We start from the raw sequence: 22,604 nt of genomic DNA on the forward strand, positions 1-22,604 counted from the left end.
CACCCCCCCCACGGCCTTTATATACAGCAATAGCGAAGGCACTAGCACTATCTTCACCTCTGTGTTAGGTGGTACACACAGGTCTGAAAGGAATTGGCACCGGGCAAATTTTGCTGAAACTTCTACCCACCCTTCTTTTTAAGAATGCTTTCTCAAGCATAATTTGTGTCTATGTCCTTTAAAAATGTACCTCAGGGGGCGTCTGGGTGGCTCAGTCGGTTACGCGGCCGACTTCGGCTCAGGTCACGATCTCGCGGTCCGTGAGTTCGAGCCCTGCGTCGGGCTCTGTGCTGACAGCTCAGAGCCTGGAGCCTGTTTCAGATTCTGTGTCTCCCTCTCTCTGACCCTCCCCCATTCATGCTCTGTCTCTGTCTCCAAAATAAACGTTAAAAAAAAAAAAAAAAAGTACCTCACTCTCTAACCATGTTCCATATAGGAGGGCTAAAATACGAGAACGGAGGGAGTCCGCTATAATTATCCTCGATGTTTTCGTCTGGACTTTGAAGAGTTTACTCTGTTAAGTCATCAATTCTTGGAACTATATGGAAACTTCTGGGCCCGTGTATGTATTTTTCTGGTGGGTTATAATTCCATTAAGCTATCAGTAAAAGTTTATACATTTTAGCGTATGGACGGGTTGTAGAAGAGAACAGAGAAACCACAACAGAATATTTATACATTTATTTATAATGAAATTATGGTCTAAATATTTACAACATATAGGAAACCAGAGAATACGTTTATACAAAGCCAGCCTGCAAAGTATTCAAATGTGCAAAAATGACAGTTCAGTATCTCAAACTACTCCTGGTTCAGCAGACTAGCTCCTTCTTTCACACGTCAATATTTGATACAAAAAAGTTCTTTTGGCAAAACCTGTAATGCCAAGAAAAAGGACAAGTTGCAATTTCAGTCACTAAGTCCGCCATCCATCCTACTGAGCGGTCAAATCTCTCTATTTGAGCTGCAACCAGTTCTGAGAGGCAGACCACTGTGTTTCATTTCTGTGAGGAGTTCTGACCAGCTTTGATCAAGCAGTTTTCTCTGACCCAGCTGACGACATGGAGCTTAGAAGGGCAATAAAAACGGCAATGGCTTTCTGAGACAAGAGTGCCTGAAGGTGCCAGCTTTGGCTCATCCCAGTAAAAAGACACAGGGAAGAAAAAAACAAAAAACAAAAAACTTTAATCTTCCTACTCAGGATCCAGCTATATCCAACAGTTTTAAATTAGTAAAACTGAAGTTTCCAAAAACAGAAAAGAATGCAAAAATGAAACAGGGATGCATTGTCCTTAGATTTAAAGGTGCTGAAAGGAAAGGATGGTCTTAAGATCATTTCCCCACTAATAAATAGTAAGGCGTCGTTTGTAACCAGTTGTTATCAAAATTGACCAAACAGTAGTAAAATACAAATAAAACCTTCTCTTCGTCAGAATAGGGGCCATTCATGTGGAAAAGGCTGGACCAGGTCAAATGTATATGGGAATGACCCTGTTGGGATGCTCTGTTGAACAAGCACATTTCACCAACTGTTAAAAAGCTTCTGAGACAAACTTGTGATTCTAAGTAAATGTTAACAGATGCTATGCCACTGCAGAAACAGGGATGTTGTAAAAAGAACGAGACACTTTGAGAAAGGAGACGCTGCATCTCTAACTTCTGCAAAGGTCCAAGATGGTTCCCGGTACAGGCCCCAGAGTCTTATTAAATCAAACGCATGCATTATTGCTAAAGAGAGTCACCGAGGGTCAAAGCTCTGCTCCACTGTTTCCTACGGGGCCATCCAGAATGGCATCTGCTGTTTAGCTCGTGGTTGTGACGAAGGGTACTGATAGCCCAAACTCCAGCCCTGTGGAAAGCTACTTGCATTTTTATGACCCCCGTGTTCCTCCTCTTCATCAGATGAATCTGCAGCATAAGCCACCAACCCAAATCCCTTCTCCGTAGTTTTCATCTTCTTGACTGGATAATCTAGAATAGAGAAAACAACCCCAACCCCGTTCCCCACCAAGATAAAAAAAAAAAAAAAAAGATAATACCATAAATTCGTTAATAAAAAAAAGATGTTAATTGTAATTGGTTAGTTGGACACCATTTTGAGGTCACAGGGTCAATGGTCACCCAAAAACGTTGAAGATCACACGAAAAACAGCACCAGCATCAGCAAATGTGAGTCCACCAGAACCATGTAAGAAAACAGAGAAAGAAAAAAGAAACACAAAAAAAAAAAAAGAAAAAAAAAGAAAAAAGAAAAAAAAAAGTAAAGTTAGCAAGTGAGTCTCCGGAGGCTAATATTTCACCTTTTAAAGAGTTCAAAAAAAAGAAGAAAAGAAAAAAAATGTATTTTCTTTTGCTCACTTTTATTACTACAGGCAAAGAACACGAGTGGCCCCATATTCCTCTACACGTCTAGAGTTCTGGGATACTAAGAGGCAATGCTTTTTCAACAGCCACAGGCTGACCATTCAATCGATAGAGCTATGCAGAGAGAAGTAGCTCAGCTCCCAATACAAAGAAAAATCAATCTTTTTTAAAAGTAGGCTCTACGCATGGGGCTCGAACTCAGGACCCCAGGATCAAGAGTCACATGTGCCACTGGCTGAGCCAGGCAGGTGCCCCGAAATACCAGTCCTCAAGTCTGCATCAGATTACCTCCAGGTATTCAGATAACAAAGACAACAAAGTTTTGAACTGACCTACCAATCATTAGTATTTCCTAGGGCTTTAATGCTATGCATAAAACGTAAGTTAACTAACTCTTTCCTAGACACACGTCAGTTGAAAATTAAAGCCCGTGTAACTATATGTCGTCCTTTTAAATAAAAACAAGTATTCTCATTAGCCTGTAGATTTTAGAAGCTGGATTAAACACCTGAATGAGTGCCATCTGAGTGAACATCAGGTCAGAAAACTAACAGCTTAGGAACAGTCTTAGCCACCCGAGTGTCCCCAGCTACACCTCACTCACCATGGCCCCCTGCTCCGGCCCCAGACCCACTCCTGTCATCAGACTCTGCTTTCATTCCAGTCACTGGAAAGGCTGGTGGAGGCATCAACTGCCTGTTAGGAGAAAAATGTGACAGCCCTTTAAGACAGATTCAATCCATCAGAACCTGTCCAGCAGACACGGAGCAGGTAACCATCCACTTCTACCCCTTCCGCCTGACCCCACCCTTCAAGCTACCATCAAGTTGTCAGATTGTAAGGCCTGTCTACACAGCCAGGCTGGGCCGGGCCAAAACAAGAATGCGCTGCTGGGAGAAGTTAGGCTCATCTAGTGAGGGCTCAAAGGATGGCACAGGAGAGTGCGAGCCCCGGGTGGCAGGCCGGACCTCCATTCAAGTACCTCAACCCATCAGGTTCTAGGATTCTGAGTAGCAAACTTGGCTTGTGTCAGACTCCTGTCCCTGCCTACGCTTAGGAAAACGGCCAAGATGCAGGCAGTGAAGGTAAAGGAAGATGCCTGAATGCACAAGCACTGAATTATTCAAAGTCGAGTACAGCGGCCCGGAGACTGGGAGGCGCGTCCTATTCTCCATTAGCGTATCCGTTACAAAGAACAGGAGCTTATTTGAGCCAAAGGATCTCGTTACAGTTTTAGAACACGGGAAGCCCGCAGCAATGACCATTCTCACTAGCGATGCAAACAGAGGACGTCTTAATACATTCATGTAATTCCGCTCCAACGAACTTACCTGTCCCTCTCTCGCTCTTTGCCTGAGGAACTTGCCGGCTTCGATCCTGCACCTTCAATGTCATTCTGACTGGAGAAGCCTGTACCTAAATTAGTCATATGAATGGGTCCATGCTATGAGCAGAAAAATACAGTGGCATTAGCAAATCTACAACTGCTGTACAGACTTTAGCTCCTTAACGTAACTGTCAAGTGCCTTGTCTTTCTGGTCAATTGCAGTAATCTGCACTACATAGCTCTCTGGGATTTGGGGCGTAACCACGGCCCAAACAGAGATCACTCTTCTCTACGGAGGACTTGCTCGGGGACATCGTGATTGATTATGCTACCTGCATCTGTTTTCAACTCTCCATCTAGAACTATAAAAATGCTTCAAAGCGTGTTTCAAAGAAGGCTTCAAGGACTCTGGCAAAAAGCGCAGGTGCTTCTCCTGATGAAACAAAACTGCACCAAAACTAAACATTTTAATAATATTTTTAAAAAACCTATACTCGAATGACTATAACTATGCACAGAATCACATTTTGGCCACCTTTTTCTGCGGGCGGTGGGGGACTGGAGGAAAAAAAATCACTCTTTCTTATGGAGAGACAGAATAGTAAATTGGGAGCTAAGGTTTAAATACAAACCACTATTGGGAGGTAGAATGATACCTTTTGGTGAGATGTGTAGGGAAGCGAGAACTATCTGAGGCTTTCAAGAGTGCTGTGTAAGAGGAAGTGCAGAAATCTACACGACTCGTTCCAGGTGCCAGTCATAAGAGACCTACACTTCTCTCTATGTGGAGTTCTGGATTTTATCATATTGACCCCAAAGACAAACCCACCCAAAGGGACTCATTCTTGCTTTCAGTTAATCCCCCAAGGAAAAACCCTAATCTAAATGGATTCCAGAAAACAGAAATCCTCGTTTTTGGGAACACAACTGGCATAGATGTGAATTTCTTTCTTTAAAGGAAAGATACAGTAGGGTATGGGGAGGAAAGTAATAGTATTTTATTTAACCTGGTATCCAAGAAGTCCAGACTCTCGTTCATCTGGTAGCTCCTCTGTGAATCGCCTCTTCTGTGCCTGGGGTTGAGCTGGGAGTGGGGGCTGGGGTGGGGGCGGGGGCTGGGGCTGGGGGCCCGCAGGCAAGGCAGTTTTGACAGGAGCAGCAGGAATAAAAGGCCCGCTCATCGGACTCTGGGACCAAAACAAACCAAGGGGAAAAATGGTGTGAGAATGCCCAGCCAGTTTAAGGACACAACAGTTACAATACATTTTAATGATGCACATGTATCCTAGAAATCCTGTATCTCTGGTCGCGAGTTTCCTTCCTGTATCATCTGGTGACAGTACAGCCTTCCTACCCTGACGGTAGGGAAATGCAAAACTGACGGATCTCTAAGGTGCTCTCAACTCTTAGGAAAAATCTGCTGTGCACTTGGGCGATTAGGAGCAAACGTGACCAACAAATAATACAAATTCTAGCCACTTACTTAGTTCAGAAGTTACAAGCCAAACATTCTCCAATTTAAGCTCCTCTAATCAACGCGATTAGCTCTTTCTGGATCATAAAGGCTGCCAACGCTCGTGGCAAAGGCAAGTCCATCTGCCACTTCCGTGGGTAAGTTGTCATAGCAACGGGGAGTCTAATGTTTTTTAATTTTTTTTTTTTAACGTTTATTTATTTTTGAGACAGAGAGAGACAGATCACGAACAGGGGAGGGGCAGAGAGAGAGGGAGACACAGAATCGGAAGCAGGCTGCAGGCTCTCACGGACCGTGAGATCATGACCCGGGCTGAAGTCGGACGGTTAACCGACTGAGCCACCCAGGCGCCCCGGGGAGTCTAATGTTTTAAGAGATTGTTCCAAAAAGGAATAAGGACTGACCCAGCACGCGTCAGAGAGATAAGACAAGTCTTATCAAATAGCCATTACTTGTTGAACACGTGGGTCACCTCAATTAACCTTTGCGACCTCTAAGATATTATCATTACGCCCATTTTCTTTTCTTTTTTTTTTTTTAAGGTAGGCTTCACACCCAGGGCAGTGCCCAACTCGGAGGTCTGAACTCCTGACCTGGGCCAAGATCGAGAGACACTCAACCAACTGAGCCACCCAGGCGTCCCACGCCCATTCTCTATAAGGAAACCAAAGCCTGGATAGGCTGAATTATATTCCAGGAAGGCACAGCTCAAACCCGGGAATGCATGAGGGGCCCGGGCCGCCCGCTCTCTCAAGCCCAACCCTAAAGAGCCTGCTCCACCATATACATTTCTGGTCACAAACCAGCGCGGCTCAAGAACGGCTCAAGTTCTCCAGCGCGGCTGGAGAACTAGGGCTCTGCCAAACACAGAAGGCACATGATTAGGCCTCAGGGTCACCGCCAGAATTCAGCGAAGTCTTCTGCTGTTTCTCCCTGTCCAGCCCCCTTCAGTGCTCACAGCCCACCGATCAGGAGGCTGGGCAATGGTTCGGGGCTGCACTTCCTCTGGCACGGGTCCACTCTGAGAGGCCCACGGTCAAGGGCCCGCCATCAATCACCGTGCGCTCACTCACTAGCTTCCCTCTGCTCTCTGATGGACGTAGGGTCGGACACCATCCATCCAGATGAGCTAGCTGCCTACCCTTTCCGAAAATTCTAGTTTCTTACACAGTTTGAGAATTCCGTGAGAGCATTTACGATCCTTAAGTTGGCAGAGCTCATGTAGCCCTTGGCCTAGGAACCCCTGCCTATGGTGGATTTCCTTCGAAGCTTAGGGACTCCGTTCCAAACGCGTGGAGGCGTGGCGTGGGCTGGCTCCCCTCTCCCGGAGGCAGGTGCAGGCAAACTACGATTGTGGCCCTTGTACACTTGCGACTCGAGTGTTCCCGGAGCACGGCCACGCTCACTCACTCGGTATCGTCTCGGGCCGCGCGTGCGCCCGCCGACCGGGCACGGCAGGCGTGACGGAGCCCGCAGGGCCCGCAACACCCAACCTAGCCGGCGGCCAGCATTCCAGAGGAAGCTCGCCGACCCCTCTTCTACACACCGGTCTGCCAGTGCCACACACTTGAGGACGAACACACTGGTGTGTGCACGCTGTCCCCCGAAGCCTTCGGGTAGCTTGGTGGCGGGAACGCAGGAGGAACAGGAGAAAATCCCTCCCGCTGCACCAAAATTACACACCTGCTCTCTCTGCACCACGCCGCCGCGTCCGCGCCCCTCCCCCGCCCGGCTTCCCCCAGCACAGCGGCGTCGGCTCCCGCCCTGGCGTCCTACCTGTCCAGTGCTAGCTGGAGGCTGCACTTGGGTTATCGGGTATTGTGTTGGCACAGGGGGCACTCCAGTAGGTAATGCTGGCAAGACTCCGGGTGCCAGTGAAACAGCCGGTGGCACTATGCTTGGCACTCCGTAGGGAGGCTGAACTGGCTGCTGAGGAGGGGGAACAACAGGGTAACCAGACTGATAGCCATTGGATGGATAATATGGTGGCTGAGGAGGGACACTACTTATAGCAGAGGGTTGTGTATAGCCTGAGGGGGAAGAAAAAAAGTGTTTAATCAGCTGCAGCAGAATGAGACATTTTAGCTGAATATTAACTTAATCTCTAGGGAAGAAAACTACTGAGGTACGAATGGCTTTTCAAATCACCCTAGGTTCTGAGTGCCCTGGCACGCTTAGTCTAGCCTTAAGTATCTATTCTACACACAGATATCGCTAACAACGCATTTACCTTCGTGAAACACTTTGAGACATACACACCTGGTAAGGGTACAGCAGTATTAATCTGATTCACAAATCTAGAGTATTCAGCATGAACCTGCAAGAGAAGGGAAGACAAATTCATATGGGACAGTCCCAATTTGTGGATTATTTACAAGGGTCTGGTTCTGGGACTAAAGCAGCCGAGGATTAAAATATTTCCACTGGTATCTCAACCTATTTGAGACCTGTTTACTCTAAATTTTAATAAGGCACGGGGCGCCCGGCTAACTCAATGGGTGGAGTGTGTGACGCTCGATCTCAAGGTTGTGAATCTGAGCCCCATGTCGGGTGTAGAGATTATTTAAAATCCCCCAAATGAGACCCAACTCTGAGGTAAAAATCATCCAGAGCCACACAGATACAGAAGGTAGGAAGTTCCTAAGTTGTCAATATAACTAATGAGAAATCATTCATTCTTTTATTTGCTGGACTTGTCCTCAAGGAGCTCAAGGCTCAGCACAGAGCTAGTATGTCCCCCCTCCTCCCCCCCCCATCCAGTTCTTCGTTCTGGGCACCCCACTGAGTCGCCGCACGCAGCAACGAGACAAAGCCAGGGGGTGATCAGGGCAGTTGTGTGATACAAAGGATGGTAAATCAGGTTACTTTGCAGAAGCAAAGCAAACAGCTTCCCAAAAGTTTGGAACCCTTACGTATCAAATAACACAACGCTGAACAGTCAACCCCAAACCTGGTTTCCATCAGGTGCTACGCAAAGAGGCCTCCCGGTTTAACTTTTGGTTACTAGACTACAGAATAAAAAGAATACTCAAATAAGCAATTAGGCCAAAGCACTGCCGATTGGTTTTAAACCATCGTAGTTCCACCTTCCTCCCTTATTTAGCCAAACTTACTGTTGAAAAGAACTTGGAAGGCCCACAGCAAACAACCTGACCGAGATTAAAAGTATCGACTACTTAAGTAACTGAGGACATTGAGATTTCACACTGAAGGCCTGCACATTTCCAAAACTCCATACTGAAATGCCTCCTAAAGAAGAAAACGCACACCAGCGAGGACATGCTAGGGTAGTTTGACTTCCTTAGAGAGAATGTTAGTGGCCAGAACAGTGTGGTTTAAATGGTGTCCTTTCAAAAGTCACGTCTGCCAAAAACCCCAGAATGTGACCTTATTTGGAAACAAGGTCTTGCAGATACACGCTATTAAGATGAAGTCACACTGGATTCCAGTGGGCCCTAAATCCGAGGACTGCCACCCTTCTGAGAGACAGATGGACAAGGAGAGGCAGGAGTAGGCCAGGTGTCACCGGGACAGAGAACGGAGCTCTGCTGACACCAGGTGAAAATGCAAAGGGCTGCAGGCCGGGGGAGGCGTGGAACATTCTCCCGCACGGTGTTGTTCAGAAAGAGCCAACCCTGCCCATGCTTGGATTCTGCGTGTCTGGCCTCCTGAGCAGTCAGAGAATACGTTTCTGTCACCTAGTCGGTGGCAACTTGTTACTGAAGCCCTCGGAAACCAGTGCAGGTGGGAAGAGGGCTCAGACACAGCCCCACACAGCAGTTCTCTGCATATCAGACAATCGAACAGAACTCACTGTTTGCAAGAGATTCTCACAGAGCTTCTTGGCAGCAGCCAGGCCTTCTGGTTTGGGATGGCTGCAAAGAAAGAAGACCCAGAAAATTCAAAGAGGAGAAAAGTAAAAGATACAGAATCGTGTTTCACTTCGTATACTGTTTATAAGTTTAATTCATTTAATGCAGCACAAATCTAACTTTCTGAAAATCACAAAATAACGTAATAGAAGCCCTGTAAGATATAACCAGTATCATCGAGACATACGCTTTTTGGTCTCTCTGAGTTATAGTACTTCTTGACATAAGACTTTTAAAAGCCACTAAAATCACTATAAAGCACACGAATACTGTCGTAGGTTTAAAAAAAGGTTACTTTAGGCTCATCAGAGCTACTTTAGGGTCAGAGATCGTATAAAACCCAAGAACCTGAATACTAAAAAAGGCAATTCCACCTCCTATTTCAATCATTCTTACTAAGTAACTACAAATTGATTATTTCTAGTACTGACCTAAGTCCCTCATGTTAAGGTTTATTAAACCTATTTTCTTACACCTTCTGAATTATCCCTGCCTGTACTGATCTGGTGACAAGCATTCAAATGTCCTCAGCCCCACCCATCCACACGTACCTAATGTAAATATACATAGGCTCAAAAGCTTCTCGGCCAGATGCTGGCTCAATGCAACCCGAACCTTTGCCTCTTAGGAAGACTTTGGCACCTGTTTCAATCTGAATGTGCTGCAAATAGGAGCAGCCTGGACCTTCCACTTTCTCCTTGACATTGAAAGTGGGCACAGCATGCTCTAGACCCACAAATAATTTATCTTGAACATAATGCATCTGTGGAAGAACAGAACACCTCAGATTAAACATGACACATAATTAAATCCAAATCTTGAAAATGATTATGCGCAAGACTTTAATCCTCCAGATACCTTTAATCACTGTTAGAACAAGGACTCCAAATAATTTCTACCATGAGCCTATAAAAATAAACTTTACAAAGCAGCTTAAATTCTTTTTTTTTTTTAACGTTTATTTTGAAAAGGAGGGAGAGAGTGCGTGTGCACACGAGTGCGTAAGCAGGGGAGAGGGCAGAGATAAAGGGAGAGAGAATCCCAAGCAGGCTCTGCGCTGTCAGTATGGAGTCTGACGTGGGGCTCGATCCCACAAACCCTGAGATCATGACCTGAGCCAAGGTCAAGCGTCAGATGCTTAACCGACTGAGCCCCCCAGGCGCCCCTATAGTAACTTAATTTAAATGAGATCTGCCTATGCCACGCACCTACCTAGAACATTAACACCTTCCTCAGTTCAGCAAAACAGGCATAAAGCAAAGACTCGCGGCTCAGGAAGCACGCCCACGGCCCAGGCCACCGCAAGGCAGGGAGAGCCCGGTGCGGTCTCCCGGGACGCGATAGTGGCGTGTCGGGTCGTGCAGTCAGCCCCGTGGTGTCCTCCAGTGAGGGCTGCTCTCGCCCACCCTGTTCTCTAGGAGGATTGTATCAGCAGAGTCTTGCTTCACCAGACTCAGCCTTCTTAGTCCTCCAGCTGCTGTCACATTTACAGACACAGAACCAAACCACTAACTTCACAGCGAACGGTGTGCCCTCGACTGCGTCACCGCCCTTTCCAAAGGGCGCGTCACCAGGCCAGCACTAGCAGGGAACTCTCAGGTCAGAATTTCAGGATTTTCTATGTTCTTCTCGTCTCCCGTTTTCTGTGGCCTATGTCAATTTTACAGAAATGGCAAAGCTGTTAGGGGATCTCTCCACCAAACATACCCCTGACTGGAAGGGAGGCTTCTGGCTAACAGCTGGGGACAGCTGTGCAATGGGCGCCGGCTGGTGATAGACAGTGACTGTTGCACCATTAAACGTTGGACTCGTCCCCGTGGCGGCTTTGACCACCCCATTGGTGATGATCTCTTTGATTCGGTTTACAGCTCCTGTGGAAAAACAGGGTGAGATGTTATACCAATGGGATGAACGCACGGACTACCAGCTCGTGACAAAGGTCAACGCTCAGGTGCCCATGTACTAATCCGTTTTAGAGGATCCCCAAGTATGAGGTTCTCAGCCTCTCTAAACCCCCAGCCCATTCGTAAGCGGTTCATACACACGAGTTAGCACAGCCCGGGAACATTCTGCCAACTTGTTACTTAGAGCCCTATACTTTGCCCTTCACAAAAAGCAGATGTGAGCCCAACCGTTACTTACTGTCCACTAATTCCCGTGTCTGGCCCTGAACATGAAGGTATAACGGACGATCCCTATAAAGAGAAATACAAAATGATGATCCCAAACTGGTCATAACCAAAGGAACCAAATGGGTCTCCGAATTTGTAACGTTTATACTTTCCAAGTAAGGCAAAGGCACTATATTCACAGAAATGACTGTTGCTAATTTTTAAGAACGTGGTTTAAAGCTGAGGCTAAATAAACTTTTCTGGTTGCTTCACGTTAGCCAGCCCACACAGGATCAAATCTGTTCATGTGGGCTCCTGAATACGGGGATCTAGTCAACCGAGATAACCGGATGTTTGAGAAAATTCCTTTTTGTTGGCTAACAGGTTACGTGCAGACATGCTCTTGTCTATCCAAATGACCGGGGTGACAGTGACAGGAGCGCACAGACCCATGGCTGTGAGGCCCGCAACCAAAGCAACTCTCGACTCTAAACGTAAAGTGGCTTAGATTCAGATTTTGACTGTAATCACAGAGAAGATCTTCGATAACCATACAGTTCATAACAAGCTGTCAGCAAAAAAGAGCTGTGTCTAAAGACAAAAAAGTTCAAAACAGCAACCGGCGTGCACACAGTTGCAATATACTGTCTCAGGTGGGGAGCAAGTTTTGCTTCCTAATTATATTTGGTTTGGGCCAACGTGAAAAATGTTGCACTGCCTGAGTACCCGCCCCCAAACACCGGGTAATGGGAGAGACGAACTAAAGGGGACGAGATGTTTACATAGATAATCCAGCCACCCTGGACACAGCAAGGAGTCGGACAAAAGGATGTTTTTTAGACAGAGATCACAACAAAACACGCGCCCTTTTGTTGGGGGAAACATTCCCACACAGAAATTTAGAAGCGTGTCCGTTAAATGTTAGCAATTGTCTCATCTTACGCTTTCCCGTAACATGTTTCCTCTAAGAAAACGTTACCCGTGAAATGAAAAATCAAAGAGCAGCAGGAAGGTCGAGAGCTGCCGACCCTCCTTACGCACGTCTGAGACGTCCCCAAGTTCTACTACAAAGCATGCGTGTACGTCTAGCAAGCTGCTGACCAAATATTCACACCTATTTCCTCAGAATGAAACACACACTAACGCGAACCCGTGTCCAATCTTTTCCCAAAGCAGAGGAAGTGCATACACACCCTGGCCCCACTTTGGCCTTCTCCTCGCTTGTCATGAATCTCCCTCGAGTTGACACCGCGGCCCCACTAAGTCGGCTGATCTGAAAAGGAAACATTCTATTAAAAGGATGATGTGGCAGTTGACCGACTTCGATGACAGGCAGCGGGATGGATTCTCCCCATGCGTTCATTCCACCAACAGACAGGAATGACGTCTGTACAGGAATTCCTCCCGTATCGGAAATCGCTTCCTGCTCAAGCTGACCCAGGGAGTCCCCCCATATCGGCTCCTTCACCTTCACTAGAAAGTCCCTCTGCAGTTAATTCAACCCAACCCTGACTTTGGAGATTATGACCCAAACCCGCTAATCAATATCTGACTCCGCTCTCCGCGTTCACAAGACCATGCCCAGCCACCGCCGTCCCCAGAGGCCCCACAGCTCCCCACCTCATCCTGAGTCTGCCCTCGAGTCAACAGGTTCCTGCACGTGAGAGGCACGTCATTGATCTCGACTTCAGCCACCACCAGGTCGTCCTTGCTTTTACTGCTAGTTAGGCCTTTGCCAGCAGCCTGAAGCTACCAAGAAAGAGTAATTAGATCAAAAAGACTGTAAGATGAAATAGTATCTTTCTGCTGTCCAATTTACAACCGGCCCTTCCCAAGTCCCACCACCACCTTACCGTTCCCCAAACCTGCCTGCAAACACACTTTGGAAACACGCCTGGGTCGTTCTGCAAAAATGACATAACGAGCAAACAAAACCTCACTGAACTGACACCGAGTATTGTCAACTGACTTGAAGGCAACCCTCAGGTCTCTCTGTAACCTCAGCCACGCGTGCGTTTCTGCGATCACATGATCCCAGAAACCCTACGCTGCCATCTGCACGGGGAAAATCACAAGACCAAGTTATGGTGCTTTGCACCTCAACCAGCTAGCCGTACGTGCAGTCAAATGCAGGGCAGGGGTGCCTGGGTGGCTCAGTCGGGTGGGCGTCTGACTTCGACTCAGGTCGTGATCTCCCGGTTTGTGGGTTCGAGCCCCACGTTGGGCTCTGTGCTGGCAGCCGGGAGCCTGGAGCCTGCTTCGGATTCTGTGTCCCCCTCTCTCTGCTCCTCCCCCACTTGTGCTCTGTCTCTCAAAAATAAATAAATTTAAAAACTAAGTTAAAAAAAAAAATACAGGGCAGAGTCCAGCAACCCATGCACCTCACCTGTGTAACCGGACGCTGCCTTTGTGCCACCGCTGCGGCCATGGCACCTTACATTCACCTAATCCCATCCTTGCAGTGACCTGGAACACCCGTCAGTTCTACCTGACAACCCATTACTTTCTACTAAAGAACTAAGAGAATGGATGAAAAGTCAAGCAAAATCCTAAAATCTGATCTGGCTTCTTTCAACTTCAACTGTAGGCAACTCCAGATAACTGGATTGGAGTTACTCAAGAAAAATTTCATCCCAAGATGGCCTTCCCCAACCTTTTCTTGCCTTGGACCAATGTCCCACAAATCTGCTCCAGGAAGATAAAAATACAGTTTACTTCCTTATGCATTAGATACATTTTAAATATTTTTTTAACGTTTATTTATTTTTAAGAAAGAGAGAGTGAGCATGAGCAGGGGAGGGGCAGAGAGAGAGGGAGACGCAGAGCCCTATGCGGGGGCTCGAACCCACGAACCGCAAGATCATGACCTGAGCCGAAGTCGGTTGCTTAAGCCACTGAGCCACCCAAACGCCCCTGCATCAGACACGTTTTTAAATCACGGACACAAACTAGATTCAGCAACATCTCATCTTTGTTCAGCCCCCCACTCAGCACGCTGGCTCAAGCACACCTCACCTCCCTGAACCCCGGGGCCACCTTCAAAGGTGCGGGCAGTGCCGTCCAGCAGTGGGAGCTACCTGGCAGTCCAACGTGGGCGCCGTCAGCCTCGTGTCCAAGTGCCCTGCCGAGGAACTCCACTTTAAATTTTACTTTTCACTCAAATGTTAATGTAAATAGCTACAGGAGGCAGCAGCCACTGTCGGGGACCACCCAGGTACATGTCACCAACCCCATCAGATGAGGAAAACTGGGGCTCCACGACATATCTAAGGCCAAGAACCGAGGACCCTGGGTTTCCCATCTAGATATTCTGATTGCAAATCCACTATTTGTGCACTGTGCTGCCGCCTGCTGAGCTCAAAAGCTTTTTAGAGAAAAAAAAAAAAGTGATTCACATCAGTATTAAGAATTTTATTACTCAAGAAGCACTCCATGATCACCAGCGTGTTATAGCTCCTTGTAAAACTTACAAACGGACAACAGACTCAATCTTTGCAAACCATCAAAATACAATGAATAACGAACTTCCAATTCACTAGAAGTTCCCACCAATTCTGCCGAGCTTGAATACTTAAACATCCAGACACATTATGGCCTGTTGATATCATACTCATACACAGGACAGCTAACAAAAAATCGTATTTTCCTTTCTCCCCCAGCTTTATTGAGGTATAACTGACAAACAAAAATTGTGTACATACACTGAAGGTGAACTGGATATTTTGATATACGGTTACATTGTGAAATAATCACAACGTGTTAATTGTAATTAACACAGTCGCTGCTCACCTAAATTGCAAACACAGAACTCATTTCTTCACAGGTACTATGGAAGTCAGCTTTATTTTTTTATTAATTTTTTAAATGTTTATTTATTTTTGAGAAAGAGAGACAGAGCATGAGCAGAGGAGGAGCAGAGCAAGAGGAAGTCACAGAATCGGAAGTAGGCTCCAGGCTCTGAGCTGTCAGCAGAGAGCCCGACGTGGGGCTTGAACCCACGAACCATGAGATCATGACCTGAGCCGAAGTTGGATCATGACCTCAATTGACTGAGCCACCCAGGCGCCCCCGGAAGAACTTTTTTTTTCAAATGAGAATTATAATGGAGCAAGCAGCCTTGGAACACACTGAATTCTCCAACTCCAGAGGCTTTCAAGCAAAAGCTAAACACCCAGTTGTCCGAGGAGACTCTGAAGTCACACGTGTGCCAACCATGACAGATCTTACACAATTACACAACTTGACATTCACACGCACGCCCAATTTCCATCCTCTGTAAACTGGAGACAGTAATCCATCCCTTAAAATTATAAGGATTTCTTTTAAGTGCAAAGCATGCATTCTAGCACTACAAACAGCCACTATACGCATCGTCCTGTAGAAGATTCTGGTTTCCTATTACAGGATAAGTTAAAGACTTCAAAGTTCAGATCCAGTCTAGTGATGAGATTTTAGTTATACCACAAATTCTATAAAACGACCAAATTCTATAAAATGACCAATTTGTATGAAAACAGCAAACCAACCAACATATAAACTGTTCATTTTATTTCATGCTTAATTACACTGTAGACGTTCATTAGATTCTAATTATAAAGGACATTTTATAAACGTATTTTTGAGCAGAGTTGACTAGAGACATTTTAAAGCTCACTGATTTACCTGGACTTTCTCATGTGACTTCAGGGAAAATGCACATGTGGTGAAAACTATACTACATCGTTGCTTTAAATGATTATGTAGATAGCAGGCCGAACTAAGAACAAAGACAAAATGAGCTATTTGATCCGTAAATGTAGTCAAACCAACCAAAGCTGCCTCGTAAAAACAAATGACAAAATATCACCTGATATGTTCCAAAACTAAGTGATCCTTAAATTACTGGGTCCCGGTTTTCTCCTCTACACACAGGATTCTTGGACCGCACAATTACAAAACAACCTGTATTAACATCGCAATTAGCAGAGTCCCTTCAACTTCAAATACCTTCTCGGCGGCATTCTGCGTTGGTTTCAGCTTCCCTTTGGCCATGAGCATGGCATTGATCTTGGCAGCCACAGCAGCAGCAGCATCCAAGGCTCCAGAGGGAGCAGCTGTGGAGCCCCCAGGGCTTCCCCCACTGCTGGTAACCTCCCCACCTGGGGCCGTCGGCGGGAGGAAGAGAAGGGGGGCTGGCGCTGGTTGGTCCCATTTGCTGCGGCGCCTACCGGGAAAAAGAGGAAAATATTGGGCCCCAAAGCTTTATTCGTGTTATTCTTCCCCTTACTACGCTTTAGCACCCCATTTGCCGTCTATCGTGTCCTCTTTACACCCTCAAGTCTCTTATCAATATTAAAATGACCACCTCTCTTTATACAATTACTGCAGTATTTCCTCACTAATTTCGACCCTACTCCAGAATCTACTTCTTTTCTACTCCATCACCCCTCTGAGAAAACTCCACTCTGTCCCACATGCCCCCGTTTTGCCCCTCCTCTTGGCCGGTCCTTCCGAAAAGTCCCTGCTTTCCGTCTCCCTCTGCTCCCTGCCGGCCTTTTTCGGGGGCCCCAAGGCCTGCTCACCGTCTTTCTCCCCAAAAGCCCAGCCCTCCAATACGTACACTTCCCACTTCAACGCCCCCCCCCCCACACCCATACGCAGCTCCCAACGGTCCCTCCGTCTCTCCTCTGCCCCGTGCGAGCCGCGATGCCCTCGCCCAGGAAGCTTTACCCGCCGGCCCCGGGATGTGTCGCGCTCCCCGCGGACATGGCGACCGGCTCTGCTCAACCACCCGCCAACTACCCCACTACCACCTTCCCGTCACTTCCGCCCCCAACGCCCTCACGCACAGCCCCTTCCGGTCGTGAGGAAAAGCCGTTCCGGTGAAAGCGTCGGTTCCAATTGGACTCTTGTTGATTTCAAGGCGTCTGGCATTATCCGAGACAGGTAGGGTGTGACCTTCCTGCTTTCGGCTTGCCCTGGAGAAAGATGGCTGCCGAAGAGCATATCAAGGCGCAATTGGGGCGAGGAGAATCCATGTTTGTTGTGGGCAAGTAGGTAGCCCACAAGACAATACGCAAGAGTCGGGGAATTAAAAGTTTGTCCCCCGGTCCAGCCACGTTTGTGTGGAGGCCCAGCCTCTGGCCAGGGAGAGAGCCTTCCCGCCACTTTGGCCCGCTTCACTCAGTTACCTGCTTAGGAAAAGGCAAATGATGCGTCCCAAAGGTCATGTGAGAAATTTCTCTAGTTGTTTCACGTCTGCACGCCAACCACTGCTTTCAGAGCAGGGCCTCGGGGGCGCGCCGCGAGGGGGCGCCGGCGGCTGGGCGCGGGAGCGGAGGGGAGGGGGCGGGCCGGGGCGCTCCGCCGGGGTCTGGGGGCGCTGGGAGTGGGTTGTGGACCCCGGAGGTGAGGGTCGCCGGCCGGGGCGCACCGCTGGGGTTGGGCTGGAAGTGGGTCGTGGACGGCGGAGGTGGAGGGGGGCGGGCCGGGGCGCCCCGCCGGGGTTGGGGCCGGGACGCCGCGGACCGACGGCGTTTGGTGGGTCTTCAAGCTGCTAGGAGACTCTAGGTTGAACGACTAGCATGGAGTGCTGTGTTTCAAATAAATTTATATTCTGGTAGTGAGAGGCCTAAGCAAACTGAAACTTAACCAGCTTGTTCCACTTCTGTACAATTGCTTGGCGCGCCTGCGTATTCCTGACCAATCATTGAGATACCCATACCCCCAGTTGTGGTTTGACCTAAAGGTGGGAACCAATCGAATGCTGCTAAGTGTTCAAATTTAAATATCAACCAATTGCAGCTCTGTAACTGTGAAAAAATCCCTGATTTCCCCATGACTTGTTTGTACCTGTCTATAAAAGGGCTGTAAAAACCTCACTCGGGGCCTCTTAGCGTCACCGCAACGAGTGCGCGGAGGACCGGGTTCGAACCTGCAATAAACGACCCTTGCCGCTTGGCTTTGGCTCTGGACTCTGGTGGTTCGTTTTTTGGGGTCTCGAACTCTGGGTGTTACATTGGGGGCTCGTCCGGGATGCCCCCAAGCCCACCAGACCCCAAGTCAACGGGTCATTTCTGAGACCGGTCGGTAAGTGAGCCGGCTCTGTCCGTTCCTGTTTGTTCGTTTCTGGCTCTCCCGCGCGGGATCTGTATCAGAGACTGACACAGCCCTGGCGGACGCGCTATAGGGCAGTCAGTCGGGACCAGTAGGAGACGTCCTCTGGCACCCGTCTGGGGCACCATTTTGGCCCATCGGAACTCTTTGTTCGGGTTACAGACACCCGTTCTGTATCTGGTCTCTTCTCCAAGGCACTTTCTGTTTGCCGCCACGCTTGCGATTTAACTTGTCTCCTCTCCTCTGCAGGTATATCCGGCTCACTCCCGGAACATAAACTAACTTGACCCATCTATTTCTTCCTATACAGACTATGGGACAGAACCAGAGTACACCTCTCTCCCTTCTTCTGGCTAATTTCAGGGATGCCCAGACTAGAGGCCATAACCTAAGCCTGGACATCCGCCGGTCGAGACATCACTTTCTGCCGGCCTGAGTGGCCCACTTTCGGGGTGGGCTGGCCCACCGAGGGCACTTTTTATTTGCCTATAGTTGCTAAGGTCAAGGCCAAAACCCTCCTGCCAGGAAAGGAAGGCCATCCAGACCAGGTTCCCCATATCCTCGTCTGGCAGGATCTTGTTGAAAACCCTCCACCCTGGATGTCTCCCTTCCTTTCCTCAGGGTCCTGTAAGATTCTCGCGGCCCGCTCCACTGACCCAACCAAGCCGCGAACCCCCTCAGCGCCCCTAAATCCCATATTGCCCGATAGTCAGGACCTACTATCCCTGGATCCTCCACCCTATCATCCCCCTCCCCTCGCACCCCAGGCCCTGCCCGCAGCAGCCGCCCCACCAGTCGCCCCGCTGGTTGCCCCCCAAGGGGAACCAGGAGGACGGGAAGCGGCAGCTGCACCGGAGCCAGGGAGGCTAGGGGCAGCAGCCGCGCCAAGCCCTATTGAAAATGAAACCAACAGCGAAGGGTCAGCCGGCCGAACTCGCGGGTGCACCCAGCGTGAGCCAAGCTCTCGCCTCCCCGACTCCACTGTGGCCCTACCCCTGCGGGAAATAGGACCCCCCGATGAAACGGGCAACCCCCGACTCCAGTATTGGCCCTTCTCCACCAGTGACCTTTATAATTGGAAAACCCAAAATGCTCGGTTTTCTGATAACCCTAGAGATCTTATAGCCCTCCTAGAGAGCATAATGTTCACCCACCAGCCTACCTGGGATGACTGCCAACAGCTTTTGCGAATCCTGTTCACCACGGAAGAAAGGGAGAGGATTCAACTTGAAGCGCAGAAGCTGGTACCCGGGGAAGACGGTCGACCCACTGTTAACCCTGACCTCATTAATGCAGCGTTTCCCCTGACTCGGCCTGATTGGGACTACAACGCGGCAGAAGGTAGGGGACGACTGCTCAGTTATCGCCAGACTCTAATGGCGGGTCTCCGGGCTGCAGCACGCAAGCCCACCAATTTGGCCAAGGTGTACTCGGTAGTTCAAGGTAAGACAGAGAGCCCTGCCACCTTTTTAGAAAGATTAATGGAAGCCTTTAGGCAGTACACCCCCATGGACCCTGAGGCCCCCGAAGAAATCCTGCCCAGGTATGGTTTTCCAGTAATGATAGGGTCAGACAATGGACCTGCATTCGTCTCTAAGGTAAGTCAGGGATTGGCTTCCGTACTTGGGGCAGATTGGAAATTACATTGTGCCTACCGGCCCCAAAGCTCAGGACAAGTAGAAAGAATGAATAGAACATTAAAAGAGACCCTTACTAAATTGACTATGGAGACTGGCGCTAATTGGGTAGAATTACTCCCCTACGCTCTGTACAGGGTTCGCAACTCCCTGTACAAGTTGGGCCTTACGCCCTATGAAATCACGTTTGGCAAACCCACACCTATCATACCTAATCTTAAATCAAACCTCATTCAATTAGACCAAGATAACAGCCTCTTGTCTTCTCTCAGGGCTCTACAGCGGGTTCATGAGGCCGCGTGGCCTAAACTAAGAGAACTGTATGAGACGGGGCCCCCACCCACTCCCCATCAGTATCGTCCAGGAGACTGGGTCCTCGTCAAGCGACACCGGCAGGAGAACCTTGAACCCAGATGGAAGGGACCTTACCAAATCATCCTGACAACTCCCACCGCCATCAAGGTAGATAACCTCCCTACCTGGATTCACCACACCCACATTAAGCCTGTCTGACCCGCTGTCTGACCTTGTGGGACACACTGATAGAAATACTACTTGGACTGTAGACCGGAGTAAGAAAAACCCCCTCAAACTAACCTTGCGCCGTGCCTTCCCTAAACATGTTCAAGATAGTGACCCTTGTCCTACTAGCCTCAACCTCAAACTCCTGGAGGGAGGACTAAATGCCCCCGTTGACAAACAGAAATTGTATGAAGCTCTGTATGGAAGGCCCTGTGATTGCAGAGGTGGCGTGGTTAGCACCATTGCCCTGCCACATAGTAAAAGAATAGTGGCCATCTCTGTAGGAAGAGGGGGTCTACAGCGAAGCTACACTCAAACCCAAGACTGTGGGACCACGACTGCTTACTTAACCCAGACCTGTGACACCACAGGACTCCAACAACAGCAGTGGTTATGTGTGAACAAACCCAAGCCCCTGCCCCCCATGACAAAATGCCCTTGCTCCACTTTCCAGGAGTCGGTGCACAGCTCTTGTTATGACTCCTATCAGCAATGTATAGGGCCAGATAACTCCACTACCTACTTTACGGCCATCCTACAGAGTAACAGGGCAGCGATAGCCAGTGATAACAATATGCAACTTCAAGCTGGCTGCTCTGGCTCAGTTGGAGCCGCCACCTGCTGGAACCCCCGAGCCCCCATACATGTGTCTGACGGTGGAGGACCCCAAGACACTGTCAGACAGATTGAAACGCAAACGAGGCTTAAGGACCTCGCAGAACATATGTATCCACGGCTTAATTCCACCCCCTAGTTCTCCCTAGGCACAGCCCTTACGAGTTAGACCCTCAGACAATGTCTATCCTAGAAACCACTTTCTTACTCTTAAACATCTCTAACCCGACTCTAGCCCAAGATTGTTGGCTTTGCCTACCCCAGCAAACTCCCCGACCCATCGCCATCCCCACTGAAGTTGATATCAGCATAACCAATGACTGCTTTCCTTCTTCCCTACCTGACCCCTTCCCCGTTCAATTCATTAGCCCGTTCGATGCCTCTTGCTTTATAAATAATCTTACCTCCCAGAATAACAGCATAGATGTAGGGATCGTATCTCTTGCCCAATGCCACCAGTACGTCACTATCAACTCCTCCTCCTGTAGTGCCAACACCACCGTTTTCGTCTGCGGAAATAACCTAGCCTACACCTATCTTCCCCACAATTGCACTGGAGTATGCATCCTGGCCACCCTGCTACCAGATATCGACTTAGTCGCAGGAAAAACCCCCATGCCCATCCCTAGTCTGGACTTTGTAACAGGCAGATCCAAACGAGCTGTGGCTGTTATCCCCCTCCCGGTAGGCCTAGGAATTACAGGTGCATTAACTACCGGGACAGCAGGATTAGGAGTCTCCATACACTCCTGTCTGCGACTCTCTCGTCAACTAATTGACGATGTCGAAGCCTTGTCAGGGACAGTCCAGGATCTGCAAGACCAGCTAGATTCCCTAGCAGAAGTGGTGTTACAAAATAGAAGAGGGTTGGATCTGCTCACCGCAGAACAAGGCAGCATCTGCTTAGCCCTACAAGACAAATGTTGCTTCTATGCCAATAAATCAGGAATAGTTCGGACCAAAATTAAACAGCTCCAAGAGGACCTCGCACGCCGACGAAAAGAACTAGCCGAAAACCCACTGTGGTCAGGACTCCACGGGTTTCTCCCCTACCTTCCTCCCCTTTTGGGCCCCCTACTATGCCTCCTCCTCCTTTTTACCTTTGGCCCTATTATAATCAACAAAATAATGAACTTTATCAGGGACAGACTAAACACCATTCAGATTATGGTCCTTAGGCCGCGGTATCAGCTCCTAGACATGGAGAGCGAGCTTGATTAGGTAACACTGTAGGACCCAAGATTGGTTCCTCAGGTACTTGAGAAAGGGGGGAATGAGAGGCCTGAGCAAACTGAAACTTAACCAGCTTGTTCCACTTCTGTACAATTGCTTGGCGCGCCCGCATATTCCTGACCAATCACTGAGATACCCATACCCCCAGTTGTGGTTTGACCTAAAGGCGGGAACCAATCGAATGCTGCTAAGTGTTCAAATTTAAATATCAACCAATTGCAGCTCTGTAACTGTGAAAAATCCCTGATTTCCCCATGACTTGTTTGTACCTGTCTATACAAGGGCTGTAAAAACCTCACTCGGGGCCTCTTAGCGTCACCGCAACGAGTGCGCGGAGGACCGGGTTCGAACCTG

General features: G+C 48.5%; 1 protein-coding gene and 2 non-coding genes across 6 annotated transcripts; all 3 read right to left on the minus strand.

Annotated features, from left to right (window-relative positions):
* Positions 1-666: 666 nt before the first annotated feature.
* Positions 667-17,275, minus strand: KHDC4 (KH domain containing 4, pre-mRNA splicing factor). Of its 4 annotated transcripts, none has more exons than XM_086694221.1 (14): positions 16,977-17,275; positions 16,135-16,351; positions 12,769-12,897; positions 12,342-12,421; positions 11,180-11,232; positions 10,745-10,908; positions 9,589-9,800; positions 8,980-9,040; positions 7,425-7,482; positions 6,942-7,195; positions 4,699-4,878; positions 3,696-3,808; positions 2,969-3,060; positions 667-1,971 (listed from the first exon to the last, which is right to left on the minus strand). In XM_086694221.1, exons 2-14 carry the CDS (start codon positions 16,183-16,185, stop codon positions 1,772-1,774), a joined length of 1,647 nt encoding a protein of 548 aa, XP_086550347.1. In that variant the 5' UTR covers positions 16,186-16,351; positions 16,977-17,275; the 3' UTR covers positions 667-1,771. The 4 variants fall into 4 exon arrangements, 3 of the variants coding, with proteins under 3 accessions (XP_086550347.1, XP_086550346.1, XP_086550348.1); XM_086694220.1 differs by lacking the exon at positions 16,977-17,275 and adding an exon at positions 16,858-16,958; XR_015246228.1 differs by lacking the exon at positions 16,977-17,275 and adding an exon at positions 16,858-16,958 and having other exon boundaries at positions 1,915-1,971; positions 3,696-3,780.
* On the minus strand, positions 6,097-6,228 carry LOC112851836 (small nucleolar RNA SNORA42/SNORA80 family). The gene has a single exon (XR_003222829.1). It is a non-coding gene; the product is annotated as a small nucleolar RNA SNORA42/SNORA80 family (small nucleolar RNA).
* On the minus strand, positions 10,384-10,512 carry LOC112851833 (small Cajal body-specific RNA 4). The gene has a single exon (XR_003222827.1).
* Positions 17,276-22,604: the final 5,329 nt, after the last annotated feature.

The sequence above is a fragment of the Puma concolor genome, chromosome E4 (assembly GCF_028749965.1).
Source record: "Puma concolor isolate L17-30 chromosome E4, mPumCon1.1.hap2, whole genome shotgun sequence".
In the NCBI taxonomy this organism is placed as follows: Eukaryota; Metazoa; Chordata; class Mammalia; order Carnivora; family Felidae; genus Puma; species Puma concolor.

What these genes read in the sequence shown, in the direction of transcription:
- KHDC4 (XM_086694220.1), bottom strand. Translation starts at nt 16,895, where the DNA reads ATGTCCGCGGGGAGCGCGACACATCCCGGGGCCGGCGG. An exon ending in AAGGCCAAAGTGGGGCCAGG is followed by an intron (nt 11,233 to 12,341) that starts GTGTGTATGCAC and finishes TTCTCTTTATAG; the next exon opens with GGATCGTCCGTTATACCTTC. An exon ending in AGCCTCCCTTCCAGTCAGGG is followed by an intron (nt 9,801 to 10,744) that starts GTATGTTTGGTG and finishes GTTCTTCCACAG; the next exon opens with ATGCATTATGTTCAAGATAA.